We start from the raw sequence: 25640 nt of genomic DNA on the forward strand, positions 1-25640 counted from the left end.
ATGGTGCAGTTGTATTTCAGTTTTCCTTGGAGGTAGATGTTGCTTTGTCCTTCTGGGGTGTCCAGTCATTCCAGCTGACTAACGTACGTATGATTTTATGATTTATATATTTTTGTATTTTTCCAGTAGGAACGAAAATAAATAATAATTATTACGTATCATTAATCTTCTCTAATATTTAATATGGAATTAATGTTTAGGTATTTTCTTTATCATAAGTTTTGATGGGATTTATATTTTATTTACAATTTATTACTTTTTCAGTCTTGTAACTATGAGCTTAGCTAATGTAATATCTTTATTTTTCCTTAGTTTTATAATTTATTTTATTTTATTATTTTATATGGGATTATTATTTTATTTCTTTTATTTATTACTTTTCCAGTCTTGTAACTATAAGCTTAGCTAATGTAATATCTTTATTTTTCCTTAGTTTTATAATTTATTGTATTATTTTATATGGGATTATTATTTTATTTCTTTTATTTATTACTTTTCCAGTCTTGTAACTATAAGCTTAGCTAATGTAATATCTTTATTTTTCCTTAGTTTTATAATTCATTGTATTATTTTATATGGGATTATTATTTTATTTCTTTTATTCATTACTTTTCCAGTCTTGTAACTATAAGCTTAGCTAATGTAATATCTTTATTTTTCCTTAGTTTTATAATTTATTGTATTATTTTATATGGGATTATTATTTTATTTCTTTTATTTATTACTTTTCCAGTCTTGTAACTATAAGCTTAGCTAATGTAATATCTTTATTTTTCCTTAGTTTTATAATTTATTGTATTATTTTATATGGGATTATTATTTTATTTCTTTTATTTATTACTTTTTCAGTCTTGTAACTATAAGCTTAGCTAATGTAATATCTTTATTTTTCCTTAGTTTTATAATTTATTGTATTATTTTATATGGGATTATTATTTTATTTCTTTTATTCATTACTTTTCCAGTCTTGTAACTATAAGCTTAGCTAATGTAATATCTTTATTTTTCCTTAGTTTTATAATTTATTTTATTATTTTATATGGGATTATTATTTTATTTCTTTTATTCATTACTTTTTCAGTCTTGTAACTATAAGCTTAGCTAATGTAATATCTTTCTTTTTCCTTAGTTTTATAATTTATTTTATTATTTTATATGGGATTATTATTTTATTTCTTTTATTCATTACTTTTTCAGTCTTGTAACTATAAGCTTAGCTAATGTAATATCTTTATTTTTCCTTAGTTTTATAATTTATTGTATTATTTTATATGGGATTATTATATTATTTCTTTTATTCATTACTTTTCCAGTCTTGTAACTATAAGCTTAGCTAATGTAATATCTTTATTTTTCCTTAGTTTCATAATTTATTTTATTATTTTATATGGGATTATTATTTTATTTCTTTTATTTATTACTTTTTCAGTCTTGTAACTATAAGCTTAGCTAATGTAATATCTTTATTTTTCCTTAGTTTTATAATTTATTTTATTATTTTATATGGGATTATTATTTTATTTCTTTTATTTATTACTTTTTCAGTCTTGCAACTATAAGCTTAGCTAATGTAATATCTTTATTTTTCCTTAGTTTTATAATTTATTTTATTATTTTATATGGGATTATTATTTTATTTCTTTTATTCATTACTTTTCCAGTCTTGTAACTATAAGCTTAGCTAATGTAATATCTTTATTTTTCCTTAGTTTTATAATTTATTGTATTATTTTATATGGGATTATTATTTTATTTCTTTTATTTATTACTTTTCCAGTCTTGTAAAATAAGCTTAGCTAATGTAATATCTTTATTTTTCCTTAGTTTTATAATTTATTGTATTATTTTATATGGGATTATTATTTTATTTCTTTTATTTATTACTCTTCCAGTCTTGTAACTATAAGCTTAGCTAATGTAATATCTTTATTTTTCCTTAGTTTTATAATTTATTTTATTATTTTATATGGGATTATTATTTTATTTCTTTTATTTATTACTTTTCCAGTCTTGTAACTATAAGCTTAGCTAATGTAATATCTTTATTTTTCCTTAGTTTTATAATTTATTGTATTATTTTATATGGGATTATTATTTTATTTCTTTTATTTATTACTCTTCCAGTCTTGTAACTATAAGCTTAGCTAATGTAATATCTTTATTTTTCCTTAGTTTTATAATTTATTTTATTATTTTATATGGGATTATTATTTTATTTCTTTTATTTATTACTTTTCCAGTCTTGTAACTATAAGCTTAGCTAATGTAATATCTTTATTTTTCCTTAGTTTTATAATTTATTGTATTATTTTATATGGGATTATTATTTTATTTCTTTTATTTATTACTCTTCCAGTCTTGTAACTATAAGCTTAGCTAATGTAATATCTTTATTTTTCCTTAGTTTTATAATTTATTTTATTATTTTATATGGGATTATTATTTTATTTCTTTTATTTATTACTTTTCCAGTCTTGTAACTATAAGCTTAGCTAATGTAATATCTTTATTTTTCCTTAGTTTTATAATTTATTGTATTATTTTATATGGGATTATTATTTTATTTCTTTTATTTATTACTCTTCCAGTCTTGTAACTATAAGCTTAGCTAATGTAATATCTTTATTTTTCCTTAGTTTTATAATTTATTTTATTATTTTATATGGGATTATTATTTTATTTCTTTTATTTATTACTTTTCCAGTCTTGTAACTATAAGCTTAGCTAATGTAATATCTTTATTTTTCCTTAGTTTTATAATTTATTGTATTATTTTATATGGGATTATTATTTTATTTCTTTTATTTATTACTCTTCCAGTCTTGTAACTATAAGCTTAGCTAATGTAATATCTTTATTTTTCCTTAGTTTTATAATTTATTTTATTATTTTATATGGGATTATTATTTTATTTCTTTTATTCATTACTTTTCCAGTCTTGTAACTATAAGCTTAGCTAATGTAATATCTTTATTTTTCCTTAGTTTTATAATTTCTTTTATTATTTTATATGGGATTATTATTTTATTTCTTTTATTTATTACTTTTTCAGTCTTGTAACTATAAGCTTAGCTAATGTAATATCTTTATTTTTCCTTAGTTTTATAATTTATTGTATTATTTTATATGGGATTATTATTTTATTTCTTTTATTTATTACTTTTTCAGTCTTGTAACTATAAGCTTAGCTAATGTAATATCTTTATTTTTCCTTAGTTTTATAATTTATTGTATTATTTTATATGGGATTATTATTTTATTTCTTTTATTTATTACTCTTCCAGTCTTGTAACTATAAGCTTAGCTAATGTAATATCTTTATTTTTCCTTAGTTTTATAATTTATTGTATTATTTTATATGGGATTATTATTTTATTTCTTTTATTTATTACTTTTCCAGTCTTGTAACTATAAGCTTAGCTAATGTAATATCTTTATTTTTCCTTAGTTTCATAATTTATTGTATTATTTTATATGGGATTATTATTTTATTTCTTTTATTTATTACTTTTTCAGTCTTGTAACTATAAGCTTAGCTAATGTAATATCTTTATTTTTCCTTAGTTTCATAATTTATTGTATTATTTTATATGGGATTATTATTTTATTTCTTTTATTTATTACTTTTCCAGTCTTGTAACTATAAGCTTAGCTAATGTAATATCTTTATTTTTCCTTAGTTTCATAATTTATTGTATTATTTTATATGGGATTATTATTTTATTTCTTTTATTTATTACTTTTTCAGTCTTGTAACTATAAGCTTAGCTAATGTAATATCTTTATTTTTCCTTAGTTTCATAATTTATTTTATTATTTTATATGGGATTATTATTTTATTTCTTTTATTTATTACTTTTTCAGTCTTGCAACTATAAGCTTAGCTAATGTAATATCTTTATTTTTCCTTAGTTTCATAATTTATTTTTATTATTTTATATGGGATTATTATTTTATTTCTTTTATTTATTACTTTTCCAGTCTTGTAACTATAAGCTTAGCTAATGTAATATCTTTATTTTTCCTTAGTTTTATAATTTATTTTATTATTTTATATGGGATTATTATTTTATTTCTTTTATTCATTACTTTTTCAGTCTTGCAACTATAAGCTTAGCTAATGTAATATCTTTATTTTTCCTTAGTTTCATAATTTATTGTATTATTTTATATGGGATTATTATTTTATTTCTTTTATTTATTACTTTTTCAGTCTTGTAACTATAAGCTTAGCTAATGTAATATCTTTATTTTTCCTTAGTTTTATAATTTATTGTATTATTTTATATGGGATTATTATTTTATTTCTTTTATTTATTACTTTTTCAGTCTTGCAACTATAAGCTTAGCTAATGTAATATCTTTATTTTTCCTTAGTTTCATAATTTATTTTATTATTTTATATGGGATTATTATTTTATTTCTTTTATTTATTACTTTTCCAGTCTTGTAACTATAAGCTTAGCTAATGTAATATCTTTATTTTTCCTTAGTTTCATAATTTATTTTATTATTTTATATGGGATTATTATTTTATTTCTTTTATTTATTACTTTTCCAGTCTTGTAACTATAAGCTTAGCTAATGTAATATCTTTATTTTTCCTTAGTTTCATAATTTATTTTATTATTTTATATGGGATTATTATTTTATTTCTTTTATTTATTACTTTTCCAGTCTTGTAACTATAAGCTTAGCTAATGTAATATCTTTATTTTTCCTTAGTTTTATAATTTATTTTATTATTTTATATGGGATTATTATTTTATTTCTTTTATTTATTACTCTTCCAGTCTTGTAACTATAAGCTTAGCTAATGTAATATCTTTATTTTTCCTTAGTTTTATAATTTATTGTATTATTTTATATGGGATTATTATTTTATTTCTTTTATTTATTACTTTTTCAGTCTTGTAACTATAAGCTTAGCTAATGTAATATCTTTATTTTTCCTTAGTTTTATAATTTATTGTATTATTTTATATGGGATTATTATTTTATTTCTTTTATTTATTACTTTTTCAGTCTTGCAACTATAAGCTTAGCTAATGTAATATCTTTATTTTTCCTTAGTTTCATAATTTATTTTATTATTTTATATGGGATTATTATTTTATTTCTTTTATTTATTACTTTTCCAGTCTTGTAACTATAAGCTTAGCTAATGTAATATCTTTATTTTTCCTTAGTTTCATAATTTATTTTATTATTTTATATGGGATTATTATTTTATTTCTTTTATTTATTACTTTTCCAGTCTTGTAACTATAAGCTTAGCTAATGTAATATCTTTATTTTTCCTTAGTTTCATAATTTATTTTATTATTTTATATGGGATTATTATTTTATTTCTTTTATTTATTACTTTTCCAGTCTTGTAACTATAAGCTTAGCTAATGTAATATCTTTATTTTTCCTTAGTTTTATAATTTATTTTATTATTTTATATGGGATTATTATTTTATTTCTTTTATTTATTACTCTTCCAGTCTTGTAACTATAAGCTTAGCTAATGTAATATCTTTATTTTTCCTTAGTTTTATAATTTATTGTATTATTTTATATGGGATTATTATTTTATTTCTTTTATTTATTACTTTTTCAGTCTTGTAACTATAAGCTTAGCTAATGTAATATCTTTATTTTTCCTTAGTTTTATAATTTATTGTATTATTTTATATGGGATTATTATTTTATTTCTTTTATTTATTACTTTTTCAGTCTTGCAACTATAAGCTTAGCTAATGTAATATCTTTATTTTTCCTTAGTTTCATAATTTATTTTATTATTTTATATGGGATTATTATTTTATTTCTTTTATTTATTACTTTTCCAGTCTTGTAACTATAAGCTTAGCTAATGTAATATCTTTATTTTTCCTTAGTTTCATAATTTATTTTATTATTTTATATGGGATTATTATTTTATTTCTTTTATTTATTACTTTTTCAGTCTTGCAACTATAAGCTTAGCTAATGTAATATCTTTATTTTTCCTTAGTTTTATAATTTATTTTATTATTTTATATGGGATTATTATTTTATTTCTTTTATTTATTACTCTTCCAGTCTTGTAACTATAAGCTTAGCTAATGTAATATCTTTATTTTTCCTTAGTTTTATAATTTATTTTATTATTTTATATGGGATTATTATTTTATTTCTTTTATTTATTACTTTTTCAGTCTTGTAACTATGAGCTTAGCTAATGTAATATCTTTATTTTTCCTTAGTTTCATAATTTATTGTATTATTTTATATGGGATTATTATTTTATTTCTTTTATTTATTACTTTTTCAGTCTTGTAACTATAAGCTTAGCTAATGTAATATCTTTATTTTTCCTTAGTTTCATAATTTATTGTATTATTTTATATGGGATTATTATTTTATTTCTTTTATTCATTACTTTTCCAGTCTTGCAACTATAAGCTTAGCTAATGTAATATCTTTATTTTTCCTTAGTTTTATAATTTATTGTATTATTTTATATGGGATTATTATTTTATTTCTTTTATTTATTACTTTTCCAGTCTTGTAACTATAAGCTTAACTAATGTAATATCTTTATTTTTCCTTAGTTTTATAATTTATTGTATTATTTTATATGGGATTATTTTATTTCTTTTATTTATTACTTTTTCAGTCTTGTAACTATAAGCTTAGCTAATGTAATATCTTTATTTTTCCTTAATTTTATAATTTATTTTATTATTTTATATGGGATTATTATTTTATTTCTTTTATTCATTACTTTTCCAGTCTTGTAACTATAAGCTTAGCTAATGTAATATCTTTATTTTTCCTTAGTTTTATAATTTATTGTATTATTTTATATGGGATTATTATTTTATTTCTTTTATTCATTACTTTTTCAGTCTTGTAACTATAAGCTTAGCTAATGTAATATCTTTATTTTTCCTTAGTTTTATAATTTATTGTATTATTTTATATGGGATTATTTTATTTCTTTTATTTATTACTTTTTCAGTCTTGTAACTATAAGCTTAGCTAATGTAATATCTTTATTTTTCCTTAATTTTATAATTTATTTTATTATTTTATATGGGATTATTATTTTATTTCTTTTATTCATTACTTTTCCAGTCTTGTAACTATAAGCTTAGCTAATGTAATATCTTTATTTTTCCTTAGTTTTATAATTTATTGTATTATTTTATATGGGATTATTATTTTATTTCTTTTATTCATTACTTTTTCAGTCTTGTAACTATAAGCTTAGCTAATGTAATATCTTTATTTTTCCTTAGTTTTATAATTTATTGTATTATTTTATATGGGATTATTATTTTATTTCTTTTATTCATTACTTTTCCAGTCTTGTAACTATAAGCTTAGCTAATGTAATATCTTTATTTTTCCTTAGTTTTATAATTTATTGTATTATTTTATATGGGATTATTATTTTATTTCTTTTATTTATTACTTTTTCAGTCTTGTAACTATAAGCTTAGCTAATGTAATATCTTTATTTTTCCTTAGTTTTATAATTTATTGTATTATTTTATATGGGATTATTATTTTATTTCTTTTATTCATTACTTTTTCAGTCTTGTAACTATAAGCTTAGCTAATGTAATATCTTTATTTTTCCTTAGTTTTATAATTTATTGTATTATTTTATATGGGATTATTATTTTATTTCTTTTATTCATTACTTTTCCAGTCTTGTAACTATAAGCTTAGCTAATGTAATATCTTTATTTTTCCTTAGTTTTATAATTTATTGTATTATTTTATATGGGATTATTATTTTATTTCTTTTATTCATTACTTTTCCAGTCTTGCAACTATAAGCTTAGCTAATGTAATATCTTTATTTTTCCTTAGTTTCATAATTTATTGTATTATTTTATATGTGATTATTATTTTATTTCTTTTATTTATTACTTTTTCAGTATTGTAACTATAAGCTTAGCTAATGTAATATCTTTATTTTTCCTTAGTTTTATAATTTATTGTATTATTTTATATGGGATTATTATTTTATTTCTTTTATTTATTACTTTTTCAGTCTTGTAACTATAAGCTTAGCTAATGTAATATCTTTATTTTTCCTTAGTTTCATAATTTATTGTATTATTTTATATGGGATTATTATTTTATTTCTTTTATTCATTACTTTTCCAGTCTTGTAACTATAAGCTTAGCTAATGTAATATCTTTATTTTTCCTTAGTTTCATAATTTATTGTATTATTTTATATGGGATTATTATTTTATTTCTTTTATTCATTACTTTTCCAGTCTTGTAACTATAAGCTTAGCTAATGTAATATCTTTATTTTTCCTTAGTTTCATAATTTATTGTATTATTTTATATGGGATTATTATTTTATTTCTTTTATTTATTACTTTTTCAGTCTTGTAACTATAAGCTTAGCTAATGTAATATCTTTATTTTTCCTTAGTTTCATAATTTATTGTATTATTTTATATGGGATTATTATTTTATTTCTTTTATTCATTACTTTTCCAGTCTTGTAACTATAAGCTTAGCTAATGTAATATCTTTATTTTTCCTTAGTTTCATAATTTATTGTATTATTTTATATGGGATTATTATTTTATTTCTTTTATTTATTACTTTTTCAGTCTTGTAACTATAAGCTTAGCTAATGTAATATCTTTATTTTTCCTTAGTTTCATAATTTATTGTATTATTTTATATGGGATTATTATTTTATTTCTTTTATTTATTACTTTTTCAGTCTTGTAACTATAAGCTTAGCTAATGTAATATCTTTATTTTTCCTTAGTTTTATAATTTATTGTATTATTTTATATGGGATTATTATTTTATTTCTTTTATTCATTACTTTTCCAGTCTTGTAACTATAAGCTTAGCTAATGTAATATCTTTATTTTTCCTTAGTTTCATAATTTATTGTATTATTTTATATGGGATTATTATTTTATTTCTTTTATTTATTACTTTTTCAGTCTTGTAACTATAAGCTTAGCTAATGTAATATCTTTATTTTTCCTTAGTTTCATAATTTATTGTATTATTTTATATGGGATTATTATTTTATTTCTTTTATTCATTACTTTTCCAGTCTTGTAACTATAAGCTTAGCTAATGTAATATCTTTATTTTTCCTTAGTTTCATAATTTATTGTATTATTTTATATGGGATTATTATTTTATTTCTTTTATTCATTACTTTTCCAGTCTTGTAACTATAAGCTTAGCTAATGTAATATCTTTATTTTTCCTTAGTTTCATAATTTATTGTATTATTTTATATGGGATTATTATTTTATTTCTTTTATTTATTACTTTTTCAGTCTTGTAACTATAAGCTTAGCTAATGTAATATCTTTATTTTTCCTTAGTTTCATAATTTATTGTATTATTTTATATGGGATTATTATTTTATTTCTTTTATTTATTACTTTTTCAGTCTTGTAACTATAAGCTTAGCTAATGTAATATCTTTATTTTTCCTTAGTTTTATAATTTATTGTATTATTTTATATGGGATTATTATTTTATTTCTTTTATTCATTACTTTTCCAGTCTTGTAACTATAAGCTTAGCTAATGTAATATCTTTATTTTTCCTTAGTTTCATAATTTATTGTATTATTTTATATGGGATTATTATTTTATTTCTTTTATTTATTACTTTTTCAGTCTTGTAACTATAAGCTTAGCTAATGTAATATCTTTATTTTTCCTTAGTTTCATAATTTATTGTATTATTTTATATGGGATTATTATTTTATTTCTTTTATTTATTACTTTTTCAGTCTTGTAACTATAAGCTTAGCTAATGTAATATCTTTATTTTTCCTTAGTTTTATAATTTATTGTATTATTTTATATGGGATTATTATTTTATTTCTTTTATTCATTACTTTTCCAGTCTTGTAACTATAAGCTTAGCTAATGTAATATCTTTATTTTTCCTTAGTTTTATAATTTATTGTATTATTTTATATGGGATTATTATTTTATTTCTTTTATTCATTACTTTTCCAGTCTTGTAACTATAAGCTTAGCTAATGTAATATCTTTATTTTTCCTTAGTTTCATAATTTATTGTATTATTTTATATGGGATTATTATTTTATTTCTTTTATTTATTACTTTTTCAGTCTTGTAACTATAAGCTTAGCTAATGTAATATCTTTATTTTTCCTTAGTTTCATAATTTATTGTATTATTTTATATGGGATTATTATTTTATTTCTTTTATTTATTACTTTTTCAGTCTTGTAACTATAAGCTTAGCTAATGTAATATCTTTATTTTTCCTTAGTTTTATAATTTATTGTATTATTTTATATGGGATTATTATTTTATTTCTTTTATTCATTACTTTTCCAGTCTTGTAACTATAAGCTTAGCTAATGTAATATCTTTATTTTTCCTTAGTTTCATAATTTATTGTATTATTTTATATGGGATTATTATTTTATTTCTTTTATTCATTACTTTTCCAGTCTTGTAACTATAAGCTTAGCTAATGTAATATCTTTATTTTTCCTTAGTTTCATAATTTATTGTATTATTTTATATGGGATTATTATTTTATTTCTTTTATTCATTACTTTTCCAGTCTTGTAACTATAAGCTTAGCTAATGTAATATCTTTATTTTTCCTTAGTTTCATAATTTATTGTATTATTTTATATGGGATTATTATTTTATTTCTTTTATTTATTACTTTTTCAGTCTTGTAACTATAAGCTTAGCTAATGTAATATCTTTATTTTTCCTTAGTTTCATAATTTATTGTATTATTTTATATGGGATTATTATTTTATTTCTTTTATTTATTACTTTTTCAGTCTTGTAACTATAAGCTTAGCTAATGTAATATCTTTATTTTTCCTTAGTTTTATAATTTATTGTATTATTTTATATGGGATTATTATTTTATTTCTTTTATTCATTACTTTTCCAGTCTTGTAACTATAAGCTTAGCTAATGTAATATCTTTATTTTTCCTTAGTTTCATAATTTATTGTATTATTTTATATGGGATTATTATTTTATTTCTTTTATTTATTACTTTTTCAGTCTTGTAACTATAAGCTTAGCTAATGTAATATCTTTATTTTTCCTTAGTTTCATAATTTATTGTATTATTTTATATGGGATTATTATTTTATTTCTTTTATTTATTACTTTTTCAGTCTTGTAACTATAAGCTTAGCTAATGTAATATCTTTATTTTTCCTTAGTTTTATAATTTATTGTATTATTTTATATGGGATTATTATTTTATTTCTTTTATTCATTACTTTTCCAGTCTTGTAACTATAAGCTTAGCTAATGTAATATCTTTATTTTTCCTTAGTTTTATAATTTATTGTATTATTTTATATGGGATTATTATTTTATTTCTTTTATTCATTACTTTTCCAGTCTTGTAACTATAAGCTTAGCTAATGTAATATCTTTATTTTTCCTTAGTTTCATAATTTATTGTATTATTTTATATGGGATTATTATTTTATTTCTTTTATTTATTACTTTTTCAGTCTTGTAACTATAAGCTTAGCTAATGTAATATCTTTATTTTTCCTTAGTTTCATAATTTATTGTATTATTTTATATGGGATTATTATTTTATTTCTTTTATTTATTACTTTTTCAGTCTTGTAACTATAAGCTTAGCTAATGTAATATCTTTATTTTTCCTTAGTTTTATAATTTATTGTATTATTTTATATGGGATTATTATTTTATTTCTTTTATTCATTACTTTTCCAGTCTTGTAACTATAAGCTTAGCTAATGTAATATCTTTATTTTTCCTTAGTTTCATAATTTATTGTATTATTTTATATGGGATTATTATTTTATTTCTTTTATTCATTACTTTTCCAGTCTTGTAACTATAAGCTTAGCTAATGTAATATCTTTATTTTTCCTTAGTTTCATAATTTATTGTATTATTTTATATGGGATTATTATTTTATTTCTTTTATTCATTACTTTTCCAGTCTTGTAACTATAAGCTTAGCTAATGTAATATCTTTATTTTTCCTTAGTTTCATAATTTATTGTATTATTTTATATGGGATTATTATTTTATTTCTTTTATTTATTACTTTTTCAGTCTTGTAACTATAAGCTTAGCTAATGTAATATCTTTATTTTTCCTTAGTTTCATAATTTATTGTATTATTTTATATGGGATTATTATTTTATTTCTTTTATTTATTACTTTTTCAGTCTTGTAACTATAAGCTTAGCTAATGTAATATCTTTATTTTTCCTTAGTTTTATAATTTATTGTATTATTTTATATGGGATTATTATTTTATTTCTTTTATTTATTACTTTTTCAGTCTTGTAACTATAAGCTTAGCTAATGTAATATCTTTATTTTTCCTTAGTTTTATAATTTATTTTATTATTTTATATGGGATTATTATTTTATTTCTTTTATTCATTACTTTTTCAGTCTTGTAACTATAAGCTTAGCTAATGTAATATCTTTATTTTGCCTTAATTTCATAATCTATTTTAATGTATTATTTTATATTAATATCAACAAGATACAAGTGATTCAAACTATTCAACAGAGACTGTAGATTTATCCTGAACCAGCAGGATAACTATATTTTACAAAATAATAAAACTATAAACACTTCATGGGATTAACCATGTTTGGTACATCCAGGTGACAAAAACAGAGTTAATAACATAAGCTTTCATTAAAGACAGATTTTCTTGTTTTTTTTAATGTTATGATTTTTTTAAAACATTTTAGATATTAAAATTCAAACCTGTCAGTTCTAACTTACCTTTTTAAACATTTCAGATAGGTCTATTTACAATTTAGAAAATTCATTATTTTTGTTATGGCTTGATAGGCGCAAATTTATGCAATATTTATTAAAATTAGTGTAGCATTAATTTTTTAAAGAAAGGAAAATAAAGTGATTGTGCAGTTTAGTGATATTTTAAATCAAAGCATTTCAGGGGAAAACATTACATACTTACTTGTAATGTCAAAATTAGTATAAATTCCAAAAATTTCCAAAAAATTGATCCAATGTGCCAGATGTATTTTTAACAAAAAAAAAATCATCCACAATAAATTCATTCCTTAAAAATATGTAAAAAAATGTTGGACATTTAATTTAAGTCAAGGGAGATAAGTAAGTTTATCATATTGAATTGGTCTTACAAAATTTCCATATTAAAACATACAATAAAACTCAATTTAGTAAATTCTATTTTTACTTATAATTATATTTCTACTGGATCATTTTTCTTTTTTTTTTTTTTTTGGGGGGGGGGATATATCCAAATCTCCCTTGACTTAAATTAAGCGTCCGCCATCTTTAAACAAAATGTCAGAATGTAATTGTGGAGGATATTTTTGTTAAAAATACACCCAGTACACTTTCTACCAGATCATTTTTTCATAAATTTTTTAAAATTTATATCAGATTCAACATGACACGTAAGTGTATAATAACATTTTCATCTGAAATGCATTGGTTAAAAAAATATATATATATATATATATATATATATATATATATATATATATATATATATATATCACCAATCTACACAAGCACCGAAAAAAAAAAAAAAAAAAAAAAGCTTCTTTGAATCGCGCGAGCAATGTGTTAGAATATTAATAACACACATTTTGAAATATTTAGTAATGTTTAATTATGTTAAAATAAATATGTAAATATAATTAATTAGATTAACTTTATTAATTCAAATCATTTAGTAATGTTTAATAATAATACTAACTACTAATAATGAACTCCCCCACCAAAAAAAAAACAAAAAAAACTGCGGCACTAACATAGGTTAGTACAACAAAAAGTTGCCGCAGATGGTCTAAGAGGATGGATTTGTTTTTGTTGTTGAATTTTTACGACATGCCAACCACTGTTTGGTTATTTCATGCCAGAAATCTTACAATTTTTATTGTTGCATATATTTATAGATTAATTGAAATTTTTTAAAAGATATTTTTTATTATGTACAGGATTTGATCATTCAAAATGGCTGACCATTTGACCAGGCTCAATGTCGCTTAGCTTTGGTGAGCTTACAGAAACCGGTGTGTCAACATGATTATATGAGGATCATTTCAAAAGTAAAGCCTCCTACTTTTTTTAAACTCAAAATTGAATACTTATGAAAATGAGAGTGGTACCCTTAAAACGAGCGACCTTTTGTGCACCAGAATTTATTTTTCAACAGTCACCACCATTCTTAATGAACTTTTGCCAATGACGAACGATGGATGTGCATGGGCGTTCGGAGTATGCATTGTCATACAAGAGTCATTGCGAGAGTAAAACCTATTTTTAATTTTTAACTCAAAAAGTTAAATAGCTACGAAGATAGGAGTGGTACTATTAAAACGAGCAATCTTTTGTGCTCCAGAATTTACTTTTCTACATAGTTAGCGCCATTCTCAATGTACTTTTGCCAGAAATTCAATGATGCATCTCTGCTTCTGATATACGTCTATGAGAAAGGGTTGCTTTCTTAACCCTTTATGACCTGAATTATGATGTAGATGATTATAAAAATATTTATTGTTAATTTAAGTTAGTTTAAAGGGTAACAATACTATGATTGTCTTCAAACTGGAAAAATTATAAAGCTTAATAGTTAAACTACCACTGAGAAATTTTGCATTCCATAAACTTACCTTGATTATTAACAATAGTGCTTGAAAAAAAGTGTTTACGACAACAAACAGAATTCTCCACTTGCTGAGAGATGCCGGCATATTAAATGTAAACAATGGCCAGTTACAATCTTGAGGTATCTAGCATCAACTCAGATACTGAACTAATATATACAAGGCGTGTTTGAATCAATTCCCACTTTAATTATACCATTATATTCATTTATTTACGACTGAACGAATTAGTTCAACCAGGTCATAAAGGGTTAAGGTCACACCATCAATATCCGCAACATGGAGATGAAGCTTTCAGGTCATGAATGCATAAGTTCAATCATCATAACAATGCAATTTGCAATCCCCTCAGATTCATTCAGGCCGAATAAAAAATAGGAGGCATTACTTTTTGGAACGCCCTTCGTGGATAAACACTAATGTCCGTGAATAAATTGAACGGTTGTAAAAAGAAATTCTAGCATTGAAAAACGATTCAAATCAAATTAAAATAAGGGTGTGTTTTATTCTAATGATTAAAAGTGAAGAGGGTCAAAACTTTTTTCTAATGTATATTTTTTTTCTTATTAATAGATTTACCCATTCGGTATTGTACAGGAGTCGTTTCCACTTTTGTTATTTTTTTTTCTTTCTTTCTTTTTATACTCATGCAATTTTTCTTTTTACCATTTTTTTTTTAATAGGATTTTGAAAGTTAAATGTAATTTTATCGTTTGGTCATTAAATTATTAATTAAACCAAATTGGAATTATAATTTGGTTAAAATAATGTTGTTTAATTTTTTTTTATTGTTCATAAAATTATCTATATAAATAACTTCCTAAACTTTCAATGCATGAAGATTTGCTAAGACTTTTAAAACTAGAAATTATTTTCTATTTGACAGTTTAAATGCTTCCAAATTACTTTCAGTTTCTGAAGGGTCAAAAATAGTTCATTTTTTCTATCTTGAATTATTAACAAGATTTTAAAATGGCCGACTTGTTTACGAAAAAGTCAAAATGCATTGTGGTGGCTTGAATGTTTATATTTTTTTTTTTTTTAAATAGGATTTTCTTTTAATGTTTAATGCTATGCCATTTGTGGATTTTCCATAAATCATTGATTATTAGAATTCAAAAAAAAAAAAAAAATGTGAAAGTCACATTGAGGCGCAAAAATACAGACCCACAAGTGGTCACAAAATTTTATTAATGTAGAAAAAAAAAATCAAGTTAAGACCAGTCATGTTTCCAAGTAAAGAGAAAAGAAATACGAACACATATTGAGATTACACATTATTTTTGTTCTTGTTCAGAATCCTTCTCTATATCAAACAACAGAAATAAAGAAAAAATCTGTATAATTTACATACCCGTTATGAAATGAAAACATCATACTCCAAAAATCATGTAAATTGATCAAGTAGTTTTATTTTTATAAAGAAAATTATTTTTAAGTGATTAATGAAAATTTGTAAACATAAATCTCACAAGTTTGAATTATTATTGAGTTATCAACCTTTAAATTTTTTTTTTTTTTTTGCAAAATGGCTGACAAACTACTCTTTAGTAACTCATAAAAAAAGTTTTTCTTATTTAAAAATAAAACTACTGGATCAATATATGTGATTTTCAGAATACAATATTTTCCTTTCGTCATGGGTACGCCCAGGATTCAGATTTTTGCTTCTTGTAATTTTTTAATATAGGGGGAATTCTGGAAAAGAACAATTTTTTTTTAATCAAAAAATGCATAAATAAAAAATAAAAAACGTCTGCAATTATTAGTGAATCACAACAATTAGAGCTAAGATCTACTTTGGTGATAGAATGGTAAGGCTTCATGGTGAGCGTGTGTATGTGTACCTACATGGCAGTGGAATTGGGACCCGCTCTATAAAATATAGGATGACTATACAGAAATAGTTTCTTCACTAGGTACAGTAGATTTTTTTTTTTTTAAGGATACTGGATAGGAAAGAGATGAAAAGATCAAAGACAAAAAAAGAAATAACTTTTAGCAAACCCTCACATAGCATTTTGCAAAAGAACACAGCAAATCAAAGAAACAACTCATAAAAGTAAATCTTGTTTTTTTTTTTTTAAACAGTCCACTAGATTTTAAATTTCTAAAATTTAATACTAAGTGAGCATATGTGTGTGTGTGTGTGTGTGTGTGTGTGTGTATATATATATACATATATATATATATATACAGCCTTTGAGATTTGAAAAATAAATTACTCCTGACATTTTGACTACACACCAAATGTGTAAACTTGTGACCACTCTTTTTTCAGTCATTCTAAGTCACCACATATTTGAGGGTCGTAAAATAAATGAGCCCCCCCCCCCGTTTCTTTATTTAAAGAAATTTTATAGACTGGGGCGAGTAATTTACAACTTTTAGAAATTTTCAATTGATTGTGGTGACCGGTCTGGCCAAAGTCTCAAAGGCTATATATATATATATATATATATATATATATATATACACTTTATTTTTTACATAAACATTTAGGTATTGCTACACATTCATGAGTATGTTTTAATCAATCAGTCAAAACCAACTAGAGACATCAACTTTTACAAAAAGTCCATTCCTTAAAAAATTTTTTAAAAAACATCGCCTGATGATGCCTGTAGTTAGTTATAACTAGTTAACTGAAACATACTCATGAATGTGTAAAGGTACCTAAGTTTTTATGTAGAAATAAATACAAAGTACATCATCTCGCTCTACCATGGTATTGAGCACTGTTGTATAAGCCTCATTAAATTCATTGGCTGTTTTACTTCTAAATTATATCAACCTGAAATATATGTGTATGCGTGTGTGTGTGTATATATATATATCATACTAGAAGAATATCTGTGTGAAGGAAGATGGCTAAAATTAATTTCTCCAAAGATTTACGCCACTTTTATAATCCTTTACAAAGATTCAAGTCAAGATATAAACTATATAACTAAACTTTATGTTTAGAATCCTTGTTCCAATTTTGATAAAAATCCATCACATGATTTTTTTTTTTTTTTTTTACCAAAGAAAAATGTCTCAAATTCAAGGCGTAAGAAATCCTGAGAAACTGAATTTCAAAGAACGTTGATTAATTGGTGCCAAATGATGTTGCAACAAATTTAATGCAAATCTGAAATATTTCTCGTGCTACCAGATCAGGCTGTCTGAAGATATTGGCTTCCTGAGACGAAATGCATCTAACATTGATGTTTTTATTTTTCTACTTCCTTTTGCAAAACTTAATCATGTTCTGCACAACCAAAAACAACAACCCATTTTTTTCCTCTCTTTTCTTTCTTCCCATTTCCTTTTTCTATCCCCCACCCACTTCCTGATTGGTTTCTGAACTTAAAATCTACCATACATTAATACTATAACCCTTTTCCCTCTCCCATTGCAAAATTCATTCATGTTCTGCAAGGCAGTGAACAAAAACAATAAAACTCGCTATAAAACAACCAAACCAAACGCTACAAACTAACGATTGAAGATACAAAGAACTTTAAGAAAAAAAACCTTCTACAAAATAATTGGAGGCAACATGAATATTATTTTCAAAATTTACATTAAATAACACGAAAAGGGTTGATATGCTGTATAAGAAAACAACCAATCTGAAATATTTGAATTTTTTTTAAATGAGTGATTGTGCCTATATTATGCAACCTAAAAATTCATTGTTTCTAGGTTTTACTAACCTAGAAACAAATAATTGATTAAAATACATACATATATATATATATAGTGACCACAGATGATAAGGTACCTCTCAGGCGGTTCACAAACAAAATAAGATTAGGAATCTTTGAAATGAATAGTTCAGTTTGAAATAAATCTTGTACACGTTTCTAAGTTCAAAAAGATTTACATGAAAAAGGTTAAAGATATTACAACCGAAACCTTGTAAGTATAAGAACCAAATATGTAATAAGCAAAATAAGTAATAATCCCAAAATAATCCAAATCAGTAATAACCACAAATAACCCAAATAGTTAATAATTTAAATAAGTAATAACCCAAATAATAAAAAAAAAGTCATGATAATCTGAATAAGCAATAATCCAATTAAACAATAAAAACATATATTTAAGCTAATTTGGTTTGATAGATTAAATAATTTCCCTTTTCTGGATCTAAGGGAGATAATTAGTGTTTACCTACAAACTTGCACACACACACACACACACATTAACAGAAAGAACAGTTACATCATCCACTACGCAATTTCTACAATTATCTAAAAAAAAAAAAAAAAAAATGGAGCTATTAAACTTGAAATAGTGACAGGGGACAAGAAGGAAAAAGAAGCAACCTTAGAAGTTAGCGTCCCCAATGATGCTGGCTTAAACAAAGTTTAGAGGGAAATGATAACGAAATACAGATGCCTAATGTATGGCATGAAAAGAAATTGGAATCTTAGGAAGATCTCAATCATTCCAGTGACAATAGGACCCATGAAAAAGAGTTTTAAAAAATTACCTGTCAAATATACCCAGTGAACCAAGTGTGAGAGAGATACAAAAGAAATTGCACTTAAAGAAACAGTTAGAATCTTAAAGAGATCTCTTAGTTGGAATGTATGAGTGGCATCTGGTATGATGCCGTACATCCCCCTGCTAGAACAAAAAAAGGAGGGGAGATAGAAATACGAAACACCAATTCTCATATTTTGCGTGTTTCTTTGCAAATGGAATTATGCTGAGAGTTTTGTCTTTTCTTTTCTCATTGCTTTACCTGACAGCATGCCTCTTTTTTGTCTTTTTTATTTTGAGGGAAGGGAGGGGTCGATTTTAAATTTGGTTTGGAACTATTTGCACTTTAGGCTCACCCAAATATGGCAATAAATAATAGGTCAGCCCAGTCCGTGTCGTCCATCCTCAAAAACACTAGAATAATCATCAGCTCGTACGCATGCAATACAACCTACCATATGGAAGTTTTCCGGGAGAGCCAGCCAGAGAATTTGCCTGAAATCACATGTATAATATTTGCATAAAAGAAAAAAAATTTCCAGAAATTAGGAAAGGGAGGATATTTTTTTTTTTTTTTTTAAATTTAATTTTAACAGGACGGAGTTGATGCTCTTTAACTCCCACTTTGCTCATTGTTTTTTTTTTATTATATTAATGGCATAGAGTTCAACTCCCATTTTTAATTTAAAAAAAAATTTTTTTAATTTAATTTTAATAGGACGAAGTTGATTCTGTTTAGCTTTTATTTCAAGAAAATAAATTTTTTAAGGAGGGAGTTGATTCTGTTCAACTGTTACCATTTATTTTAATAAAATTTCTTCTTTTTTTTTTTTTTTAAACTTTTAACATAATTTAATTTTAACAGGACGGAGTTGATGCTCTTTAACTCCCACTTTGCTCATTGTTTTTTTTTTACATATGATAAAAAAACATTTTTTTTATTATATTAATGGCATAGAGTTCAACTCCCATTTTTAATATAAAAAAAAAAAAAATTTTAATTTAATTTTAATAGGACAAAGTTGATTCTGTTTAGCTTTTATTTCAAGAAAATAAATTTTTTAAGGAGGGAGTTGATTCTGTTCAACTGCTACCATTTATTTTAACAATAAAATTTCTTTTTTTTTTTATTTAAACTTTTAACATAATTTAATTTTAACTGGATGGAGTTGATTCTCTTACAACTCCAAAATTAATCTCAATTTTTATTTAAAAATAAAAAAATTAAAAGGAATCGTCAATCTAAAACATTTTTCATGAATTCTATTCCAATTTTGGGTAAAAAAGATTTATTAATGTGAAAAAAAAAAAAAAGTGGAAATGTATGCTAATAAAAATGCAAACAAAATTAAAATGAAAAAAAAATGGTGCAAATGACTGAAAGGTTTTGTTATAAAAACAAACAAAACTAAAATCTATTTTTGTTATGGACTCATTTTACATGAAAGACAATTTACATTCAAACATTCGATTGGAAAATAACTTGTAAAATAGATGCAACTTTCCAGTTTATCATGGATTATATCATCTTCAACATCCTTTTTCCATTATATATATATATATATATATATATATATATATATATATATATATATATATATTGTAGTCAAAACTTCAGTGTTTAAGCTCAATAGATGTTAATATATAATTCCAGAGCATTTAATTTCTAGAAAATAGATTTGGACAACCAAATCTTTATTCTCTAGTAAAGAGGTTAGACAAAGTTTTTTTTAATGAAATTAACAAATGCTAAATTTTTAAAAAAGTAAATTGTAAATTAAAATAAAACGTTCTTGAAACATTTCTAAACTAAGACTATGGTGATTAATCACAATTGTTTTGGGTGAATGGAAAAAAAATTATTGAATCGCATTTCCATGCATTTGGTTACTGTGAAAAAAATAAAAAAGGTTTGTATCTAGTAATTTTTTTTTTAATTATCAAAAATAATTTTGGTGCATCAAATAGATTCGGTTTCATGCATAAATGTCAAGAATTTTGAAGATTTTTTTTTTTTTTTTTTTTTAAATATGTAAACTTTTTTTGGTCTTTCCCCCAAAAAATCAGACCAATTCAAAATGACTGGGAAACTAACCTTTAGGCTTGTCTGGTTGTGTTTTTCTAAAACTATTCCGGACACAGGATTTCCTCAAGTTTGCAGGAATGGTAAAACCTGAAAAAACAAAAAAAAACATTAGGATTAATAAAAGGAAATCTACTGTTTGAAACACCCAATAACAAATTAAGATTTAATAGTTAGAAATACAAGATGAGTATGAAATTGTTTTTAATAAATAGTTATTTATTAAAAAAAAAAATTTTTTTTAATTTTTAAAAATTTCAAAAAAAAATTTTTTTTTAATAGCAATATTTATTTAAAAATTTTTTTACTCTAATTTTTGAAAATTTCCAAAAAAAATTCAATATGCTTTTTTAATAAATAGCAATATTTATTTAAAAAATGTTTTTAATTTTTTAAAACTTCAAAAAAAAATTCAATGTTTTTTTTTTTAATAAATAACTATTTATTAAAAACAATTTCACATTCTTGTATTTCTAATTATTAAATTTAATATGATTGTATAATTTGGATTCCTTGGACAACTGTTCTCATCTTGAGTGTTATTTTCACATTTCATTCAATGTAATCTCTGACCTTCTTTAGGTGTATCTGGTAAAACTCTGCAAAGACCTATAGCATCTAGATAAAGTACTTAGTAAAATTCAGTTGTAAAGTTACACTCTTCTGGAGGTTGAAGGTTCAATCCTCAGAGTGGGTGATATTCAAAAGACAACTGAAAATTACTTAGGAATTTTACCCAGTCATGGCTGATGGAACAAGAGCACGCTATTCTGATGAATTAAATAAAGGGTTCTGTTCGAAATTCTGTGCAGATTCGCAGAGATCGACAGAAAGATTCGCAGAGATCGACAGAAAGATTCGCAGAGTTCGACAGAAAGATTCGCAGAGTTCGACAGAAAGATTCGCAGAGTTCGACAGAAAGATTCGCAGAGTTCGACAGAAAGATTCGCAGAGTTCGACAGAAAGATTCGCAGAGTTCGACAGAAAGATTCGCAGAGTTCGACAGAAAGATTCGCAGAGTTCGACAGAAAGATTCGCAGAGTTCGACAGAAAGATTCGCAGAGTTCGACAGAAAGATTCGCAGAGTTCGACAGAAAGATTCGCAGAGTTCGATAGAAAGATTCGCAGAGTTCGACAGAAAGATTCGCAGAGTTCGACAGAAAGATTCGCAGAGTTCAACAGAAAGGTACACCTGAAGACGGTTGGAGATGACATCAGCCAAAACATTGTGACAATAACATTGAAGATGTGAACAGTAGTCCGAAGAATCTAATTCAGAAGTTTTAAAATGATGTATGCATAGAACAAGAAAAAATATAAGATATTATTTCCATATTATTTTCCTTAAAACATTATTCGATATGTCTCGAGTCTGACATATTGATGGAGTTAAATTTTAAAAAAAAAAAAAAATCCACATGATTTTTATAAAATTATAAAATTTTACCCTAACAGAAACAAAAAGAGTTTCAAATCTAATAGGTCCCACACTATCAAGAAAGCTCCAACCTCTGTCACATCACTGCAGTGTTGCATCCCTATGTTTTGTTTTACAAATACTTTAATGGAACATGCTCTGATGAATTCATAGCACTTGTTCCCCTTTGACATACATAAGTCTAACCTGACAAAGAGCAAAATCCCACCACTTCACTGTTGAGGTGCCTGGATGTTGGAAAGTTTATTTCCTCTGACAACTAAACTTTGGAATTCCCTCCGTTTCATGCTTCCCTGACTATACTAATTTGGTGAAGTTTAAAGGTAATGTGAACAGACATATCGCTGCTCAACTCCCCATGGTCCCATGTTGGGCACAATTCTAAATACTTACCCTTTACATTCCAAGTGACAATACACCTTGTTTGGAGAGAAAAAGAGGAAGAAAAAATGTCAAGGATTTTAATGAATTTTTTTTACATGAACATAATTTTGAAAAATAAAATTTCTAACAAATTTAGGGACATCATAAGTAGGGAGCCCCTGAAAGTAAATGTGGTATTTTGGTGACTGAGATGATTCTATTTAAGAGTAGGACAGACATTTTTTTTAATTGTTTTAGACCAAGGATTACCAACAACACCCGTTATCCCCAATTTTTCATGGCAAATATTACACTTCATTTCTTGTCCTTTGTCCGTGAATGAGAAATCCTTACAAACTGAGGTAACTTTTATTTTTGTCACAATCCAGAGCTTTTTTGGGGAACTGGATTTTCCCCAAATTAATAAAGGACCTTTAAGGATTCTCCGACTCTACCCTCGTGGGGAAGTAAGTAAACCATCATCATCAATTCTTTTTTTATTAACGTGCAAGTTTAGGGGCATCATCCAAATATACGGCATAATCACGTTAGCACACCGGTTCTTGCTAGATCACTGAAGTTAAGAAATGTTGAGCCTGGCCAGTACCAGATGGGTGACCGATTTGGGAATACCAGGCGCTGTACATAGGGGACGTCAACACCTCCTTACAAGAGTTTCAAAAACCTAACGTCATCATCTCCCCTAATTGGGATATACTTGCAACTTGCAACCACTTGTGAATTTCATATTCTCATGGAACTTCCTCCTTTGGAGGAAGCTGGTTAAACCCTCATTAGGGTTAGTGCCACAGTTCAGTTCATCCAAATGTGGATATGAATAGAGGGAAATATTCATAGGAATATCAACCCTCTCCCCCATCTACACATCTAACCCTAACCCTCTACCCATCTACACACCAGCTTGACTTCCTGCAAGCATTCATTTACAATTTTCCCAACATTTTTCGGCAAACGCCCGCCCCCCCCCCTTCCCAGATCACTCGGATACCTACTATCGTTCTCTCCCCCCCTACATGCATCCTTACATAATAATGTGAGTAGTAGTGGTAGTATATAATTAAATTGAAAATAAACAATTCAATATTGATATATAGTTTATTCAACAAAATTATACACTGTTGATCAAACAGGAACACTAACAACTATAAATCAAGTGGTCAATGAATATATCATTACATTGCTAATACAATAATCAATAAAAATCAGAATAATTATTACAGGAATTACTGATTAATGTGCAGAGTGTTGTTGAGATATTAGGTTGTCCCCAAAAGTTCAGAAACACTTGTGAAAAATTGAATTTTTATACAGTTTTTAATTGTTTTTTTGTTTTTGTTTTTTTGCTTTTTTTGCATGTTATAGTGATCTTCATCTTTTCCAGATGCCAATTGATAAAATTGAGCTGCAAGTTTTGATCTGTTACTGCTGAAGCAAGGTTTTTCAACCAGGAAAGCCGCAGAAGAGATTTGTGCTGCCGAAGGTGAAGGAACAATTGCATACGTAGCAATCTCAAAGTGGTACAAACGTTTCGATTGTTGTTGTTGATAAGCAACAAGTTGAGAAACACCTAGTAATTATTAGAATAAGCGACGATCTGTTAAAGTTGTGTCCCTTGAACCATGTGAAAAGTTGCCCCCACCTTGTCTGGATTTAGCTGATATATCTTTTAAGCTTTGAGTAACTTAGAGTTACTCTCCTTTGTTTATATAAACGAGTGTTTATGTGTAATCACTCATCTAAATAAAACAGTATCTGTGTGGGTGAAACCAAAATAGGTTTTTTTTTTTTTTTTTTTTTTACATTTTCACCCCAAAAAAGGCACATTGCCCCTTTGATGTAGGGGGCTACTATTAGGGACACAGGCTACAGGGGTACTAGATGGAGAGTTGGGCAGCAAGATGTCGGTTCACGTTACACTTGAACTTCTGCATGTAAGTACAGTTGGGGAAGCAGGAACCCGGAAGGGAATTCAAAAGTCTAGCGGTTCTGGAGAAGAAACTATTAGAGTAGAAGGCTCTCTTACATTTATGGATCTCAACTGTGAAGGGGTGGGATTTTGCTGTTTGTCGGGGGGGGGTATTTACGTAGAGGGGGTACAAGTGCTTGCAGTTCGTCAGAACATTCACCGTTAAAGTACTTGTAGAACAGGCAGAGGGATGCAGCATTTCGTTGATGGGACAGAGGCTGAAGCCTGGATGACACTTCAGGACCTATTAGGTTGGCGACTCTCTTTTAAACCCTGTCTAGGAGTGAGAGACGAGTAGCAGATGCACTGGCCCAAATATGACAATACTCCATACATGGGCGAATGGTGGCCTTATAGTGGTACAGGATACTTTCGGGCATTAGTAGCTTTCTAGCACGGTAGAGAGAACCTACCTTTTTTGCAGCGATCCTGGCAATGCTCTCAATGTAATTGTTCCAACTCATGTTTCCTGTGAACGTTAGGCCAAGGAGTTTAAAAGATGTGCTTTCAGATAAAGAGTCTTTGGCCATTGCTATTGGTGGTAGAGAAGATTTCTTGTAGTTATTGAAGGAAACAAGTTTTATGTTATGTGTTAATTGATTTATCTTTTTGTCAACCATTGATATG

The 25640-nt window shown here is 24.7% G+C and overlaps 1 protein-coding gene across 6 annotated transcripts in view; it reads right to left on the reverse strand.

Annotated features, from left to right (window-relative positions):
- The window catches only part of LOC145247503 (uncharacterized), a 1258807-nt gene that overhangs the window by 16396 nt on the left and 1216771 nt on the right, over positions 1-25640 (reverse strand). For 4 of the 6 annotated variants that reach the window (XM_080109320.1, XM_080109319.1, XM_080109316.1 and 1 more), the window contains one exon: positions 21238-21315. In XM_080109320.1, the coding sequence (XP_079965446.1) occupies positions 21238-21315 (78 nt within the window). Of the gene's footprint in view, positions 1-19597; positions 19638-21237; positions 21316-25640 lie in introns of all 6 variants that reach the window. The other 2 variants (XM_080109318.1, XM_080109317.1) reach the window with 1 other exon arrangement.

The sequence above is a fragment of the Euprymna scolopes genome, chromosome 25, assembly GCF_053919585.1.
Source record: "Euprymna scolopes isolate OS-2025 chromosome 25, ASM5391958v1, whole genome shotgun sequence".
NCBI classification, from domain to species: Eukaryota; Metazoa; Mollusca; class Cephalopoda; order Sepiida; family Sepiolidae; genus Euprymna; species Euprymna scolopes.